This window comes from Belonocnema kinseyi, chromosome 10 (genome assembly GCF_010883055.1).
Source record: "Belonocnema kinseyi isolate 2016_QV_RU_SX_M_011 chromosome 10, B_treatae_v1, whole genome shotgun sequence".
Classification (NCBI taxonomy): Eukaryota; Metazoa; Arthropoda; class Insecta; order Hymenoptera; family Cynipidae; genus Belonocnema; species Belonocnema kinseyi.
The window spans coordinates 111,544,982-111,551,431 of NC_046666.1; the positions used below are offsets into that span (position 1 = coordinate 111,544,982).

At 33.6% G+C, this 6,450-nt stretch overlaps 1 protein-coding gene across 4 annotated transcripts in view; it reads right to left on the minus strand.

Moving 5' to 3' along the window:
• Nucleotides 1-590: 590 nt before the first annotated feature.
• The window catches only part of LOC117181892 (dynactin subunit 2), a 164,864-nt gene continuing 159,004 nt past the window's right edge, over nucleotides 591-6,450 (minus strand). Inside the window, exon 9 of one of the 4 annotated variants that reach the window (XM_033374907.1) lies at nucleotides 591-830. In XM_033374907.1, the coding sequence (XP_033230798.1) occupies nucleotides 649-830 (182 nt within the window). In that variant the 3' untranslated portion in view covers nucleotides 591-648. Of the gene's footprint in view, nucleotides 834-6,450 lie in introns of all 4 variants that reach the window. The other 3 variants (XM_033374906.1, XR_004468202.1, XR_004468201.1) reach the window with 3 other exon arrangements.

A 6,450-nucleotide genomic window follows, 5' to 3' on the forward strand; every position in this document is an offset into this window, starting at 1 on the left:
AGTTTTTTGATTTTCAATTAACAATTTTTTGTCTATAAAACCTTTATTATACTTCTAATTACAAATAAAATTAGTAGGCACTATGAAAACAATTGATAAAGTTTATAGAAAATAAATTTGTTTGCAAAAAACATGATAAAGTTTAAAAAATTCACTTTTTTCGTGAAGACGGCTATAAAGCCGAAGCGCTCATGCCTAAGCTACTGGCTGATTTGAAGCATGTTTTACCAAACAATATGTTTAGTCAATTTTACTCATTATTCAGGTAATGAGTTCTCACTACATAAACTTTTGTTTATAAAGCGAATTTTCACAGAACTTTTTATGAAACACGTGGTCGTAGAGTTTTTCCTAATATTCATTTATGATACTTTGTAGAGCTACAAATCGTTTAAATAAAACTTGCATAGATTTTTTAACACAATTATTTATGAATGGTGATAATTTAAAAAGTGAAATTTACTTTGAGGCATTTTTCCTTTTAGTTGCTGAGCCCGAAATCATGGTCATTTAAATTTTTTTGCTAAAATTAAAAAAATTGAAAATCAACATGCACCTGAAACAGAGTAACAAAATAACAAGAAATGCAATAAGAATAGTTCGATATTTTATTTAAACTTTAAAAAGTAATTATTTGACATGCATATATTATGATGATTTGTTAAGATTCTTTATGCGCTGATCTAAGGATTCTATATTATTCTTAATAATATCCAAATTGGATGTGAAATTTTCTTGCACTCCTTTTAGAAGATACATGTTGCTTTCGAGTCCTGCAGATATCTGACACTGCAATTCTTCAAGCTGCCCCAATGATTTACTGAAATCAGCTGCTGTAACAAGAATTTCTATCAATGTTTCAAATTATTTTTTTATTTAAGGCTTAATTAAGGCGCTTCCTCAGGCTTGACATTTAGCCCACGCATTACAGAAACAAGCTTTTCTCCTACAATTATGGGTTATTTGATTTCATATTTTAACCGCAGAATATAAATGTCTAAATACAGAATCAAACATAGAGTTTTCTTCGAAAAATGGTCTGGTTTTGTTTTATTTCAATTAATTGACAATTAATGCATTTTATGAGCTTGGGAAGAAGCAAACCTATGGCGAACAGAATACCGGAGCGGCTAGTTCCAAATAAAACAACGGGTGGTATAGAGTGTTATTTTTTCTACGATACTTTGAACATCGTAAGCCCAGGATCGAGCCCAGAATTTAGATTGAGTGCCTGACATGCATCACTCAACTTCCCTATTGTTAGAGATTACAGCCGATTTAGAGAAATTCAACATGATTAAAATATTAGGGATTTTAATTTTAATATTATGCATTCGGTTCATTACATAACGACGAGACTAATAAAAAAATATAGAAGAAAATCGGTTAATCCGTTCAATTTCTGGATATACATTTTTCTCTCTTCTCCGATTCTACGACAAGAAATTCTGAGAAAAAGATGCTTCGCTCAGAATTGGAAATTATTTAATCGGAAAAGTATGGAATTTCCATTTATTTTATTTTTAAGGTTGAAACTTGAAGGGTGTGCAATTCGCAGCCTTTTCTTGAGCAATTCCTTTTCCAGAATTTGCAAATGAAAACTCTGCAATCATAGACATTAATAATTTTTCTATATTTTGTAAGGATAGCGAAATGATGATCAGAAAGGTATTATTCGAGGACAGAGGACTTCGAATTAGGGTTACTTTGACAACGACTTTCGAATGAAAAGAACTTTATTTAATGTGGGTATTATTATAAAAGGTGGAAATGAAGTCGCTTTCGCGCTTGGCAAGACTCTGCCAGATTCTGCTCTTCTCCCGCATCATGTCTCGCTCGATAATGATCGGCAACGTTCGGTCAATTTCCGATATTGCTACGGCGGTCTATTCAAAAATATATTCTTAAATCTATCTCTTACAGATTCGACCGTCCTGACTTACATCCGTCCTCGGACGCATTACCAAAATTGTTGTTGTTTATACGTTTAACTGAAACCCAAGGCCACGTATTCGCTGGTTCCCAAACGCCCTCATATTTCCTCTAAGTCAATTGGAAACCGTCTATATCAGCGACGACGTATCGGTTATTTCGCAAAACTTTTAAAATAACATAAGGCCCTTTAAAACGAGGAAGCAATTTAGAAGAAATTTCCGATGTGGAATCAAAATTCTTAATCATAATATAGTCACAAAGTTGGTAATCATGACGATTTTTTCGCGTCTTATCAACATACTCTTTATTATACTCTTGTGACTTTTCTATATTTTTCAGGTGAAACAAGTATCTGAATTTGATGCGATAACCTTAGGTTTGCTATAATTTAAAAAATACTGTTTGAGGTGCGTAATTGTTTCCAAAGATGCAGTAGATTTAGTCGGGTAGAATCGAGTAAACTTGGTGAATGCGCCAATCACCACTAAAATGTGTTTTTTAGCTTTAACTCTACAAGCAAAGATGTACGCGTGATCAATATGGACGTTTTCGAATGGCTATCGCCTTTACGAATTACGTTCACCAAACCTTCGACTCTGTCCGATTTTGGTGTAAAGGCGATACATTCACAACAATTTTCAATATGATCTCTAACTTTTTCTTTCATCCCGGGAAACCAATAGATCCTACGAAGTGTTTCGCATACTTTTTCGGCATCGATATGACTCAATTCGTCGTGATATTTGAAAATGACATTTTTCTCCATACCACTCGGCACGTAAAATATTACTAAATCATTCTTCTTAAGGTAAGCTATACCATTTCGCAATTCAAACTGCTTATCTTCTGATTATTCCAACATTTTACAAATTTCGACGATTCTATTATTCTGAGTTTGAGCTAACATACGATTTCTTTAACGCGGTTATCATCAATAACACTTATGAAATTGCAACGGCTTAAACTGTCTATGTGGCTCATACTTTGGTCTTTGGATATTCTTTTAGCAAAGTGAAAACAAGGATGAAATTTCAAATTCCCCTCTCGTTGCATCAGAATTGCTCTGAATCCTAAACTACTTGCATCGCAGTGCAATTCTGCTTCGTCCATACATACGTCTAGCGTACTAAAATTTCACAACCTTTTTTTACAGTGTAGGACACGATTTTTATTTCCACGTCAACTTTAGGATTTTCCGGTTTCACTGGTTTAATATACTCATCATTAAACAAAGTTTAAAGCGCAACATTTTTAAAGCATCCCTACCTAAAACTACAAGAGACTTCATAGTTTCATTATGTACGACAAACAATTTTCTTTCTCTCTTAATCTTTCCCAAATAAATATTAACAATTACAAATTCAAGTAATTTGAATTCAGATTCATTTATACTTATTGGGCTGCCGCTGTCCAACAGCGTCAAAAGAGTTATGTTGAAAACCTCATTGTCAATTATCAGCTCGTAGTGTACATTGCTTCTAATTCGTTGTAATTCTTAAAATCGATGTTGACTACTTCCTTCACTCGTTTCTGCACTCATTATGAGCAATCTTTGACAACATGCTCCAAAGATCCACATTGGAAACAAGATCTTTTTGCTCGCGGCTTTTATTCGCAGTCACTTGAATAATGTCCCAATTTGTTACAATTAAAGCAACGAATTTTTCCCGACGTCGACACTTTTAAGTCTTTATTTTCAGATTTGGTTGGTTTATCATCTTTGGTTACACTTTTCGCAAATTTATCACTTTTCTCACCACTAACGTTCTTTGCTTGCATACTTACTTTTTCGAAGGCAAACAGCAATGTTTCGATCGAATCAAATCGGAGTATCTCACCATTTTTTCAAACTCTTTCTTCGAATTCCTTGTGCAAACGTACTCTGTTTGGACGCTGATGAAACATCTTTTTATGCCGACATGCTGACATGATCTGGTGGGGAGTGGAACCAGGTTAACGCCTTCCAATTTAGCTTTGAGCCAATTAATATTCTCACTATATCATCATCCAGTTTGTAGATATCCTTCAAGAGTCTGACCTGTCATTCCCAGCTGGCAAACATTCCACTCGTACCGTCAAATACGCCCAATAGCTCACCGATGGCAGAAATAGTGATTTTTGGCTTAACTCTCTCTCTCTTTTCGTCACATTTTCGTCGTTCCTGCGTGTCGGTTAGGGTTCTTCGTTCCGAAGCCTGGCCAATTCCTTTCCTGCTTCTTGAAACTCTTACGCCAACCGCTCGCGCTCAAATCTAATATTTTCCAAATTTCTTTTACGCTCTCTTTCTTCAGCTTCCCTTAGAGCATTACTTCACGATCTTTCAATTTATATTCTAGCTGCTTCCAGCTCTTGCGTTAAGGAACTGCACTCGGTCGTCAACGATTCAAAATCCGTATCACCCAACTTAGATTCTGAATTCACTGACCTAACACCAGAGTCATCTCCTTAAGCTACACCGACATATTTTTCGTGAATTCGAGCAATTAACTCTGCTTTATTTCCCACCGTACTCTCGTTCACCCTGTTTACGATAACCCTGAGTTCATCATCGGTGTAATCCTACAGGCATTTTCCTGTAGCCATTTTGAATGTACACTTTCAACCATTTATATTCACTTTGAAGGAACTTTCACAAAGTTTGCACCAACAAAACTCTGTTCAATAGAGAGCCACACTCTAAATACTAGGCCTAACTCAAGCGCATAAAGCCGGAACAGGATTATAACGACAAAAATTTGAGAGCGTCACTTGTCTGTAAGGATGGCGAAATGATGTTCAGAAAGGTATTATTTGAGCACAGAAGACTTAGAATTAGGTTTACTTCGACAACGACTTTACAATAAAAAGAACTTTATTCAATGTAGGTGCGCTTCTCACGCATCATGTCTCCCTCGATAATGATCGACAACTTTCGGTCAATTGCCGATCTTGCTACGGCGGTAAATTCAATAATATATTCCTAAATCTATCTCTCACACTTTTTTCTTGAATCCTAATTTCTTTCATTTACAACTGCTTGCGTCACAATGAATGTGCTGTTGGTCAGAATTGATGAAGTATTTTGCTTCAAGATTCTTATTTTGTGGTTCAATTTCACTGTTTTTCATTCGATAAATTAAAATAATATTCACAGAAATCGGAGGAGCCTACTTTTTCGAGGTGGCGACCGAAACATAGAATTATAATATTAAATGACTCACTGTGTACAGTTTATACTATGTTAAAATTTTACAAAAATTATAAATATATTTCTAATCGATTTACAAAATGAAGTGTCTACAAAATAAATCGATACTAATAAATTTCATTTCCAAACAACCCTCTTCTCTCCGCAGTGCCCCATATGTGACTCAAAAATCAAAAACAACATTTTTACGTTCATTATTGTTACTTTTTTAGCAACTTTCGTCGTCTTTTTCAAACAACTAATTACTAAAAAACAATTAGAATATTTTCCATTACTTTTTAAACAATTCTCAATTGTTTAAAGAAATTTAAATTATTTAAACAGTTATTTAAACCCAAAAAATGTAAAAAAATAATCATATTTTCTGATTGAAATGTAATTGTTTGTCATTGCTTGGAGTAGTAAATTTTTCTAGAAACATTATGTAATTATTTAAACAATTATTTATACATTTCTTGTAATGCTTAATAAATGTCTATTTGTTTAAACAATCTTCATTTGATCTATCCATTTTTTCAATAACTAAATAGCGTATTACATGACTGTATAGTGTATAGGAACAATACATGAAGCACTAAAAGCTTAATTTTATTGTTTATACAATTATTGCTTTTTTCTTTAAATTTCCGTCAAATTCAGTATGGATGGTTTACATCAACAAAACAGAAACGTCCACAACAAACAACATCAAGAAAAACTAGCATAGGATAACAATTTAGAAAAAGTGGACATTCATTGTAACGCAAGCAATTGCATTTGAAACAAATAAAGATTCAAGTAAAAATATATAAAAATGATGAATGTCTATGATTGCAGAGTTTTCAACTGAAAATTCTGAAAAAGGTATTGCTCAAGAAAAGGCTCCGATTGCATACCCTTCAAGTTTCAAGCTTGAAAATAAAATTAATGGAAATTCCATACTTTTCCGATTAAATAATTTCCAGTTCTGGGCGCATCATCTTTTTATCAGAATTTCTTGTCGTAGAATCGAAGAAGGGAGAAAAATGTATATTCAGAAATTGAACTGATTAACCGATTTTCTTCTATCTTTTTTTAATCGTCTCGTCGTTATGTAATGAACCGAATTCAGAATATTACAATTAAATTCCCTAATATTTTAATCATTCTTAATTTCTCTAAACTAGCTGTTATCTCTAACAATAGAAAAGTTGAGTGAGGCATGGCAAGCACTCAATCTAAATCCTAAACTCGATCCTGGGTTAGAATGTTTACGAGGGTGGATTGATAAGTTTCCGGCCTGACCAAGAAAAACAACGTTTTTAAGAATTTTTTTTTTTTATTTCTCAACATAATCTCCTCCAAGGCTG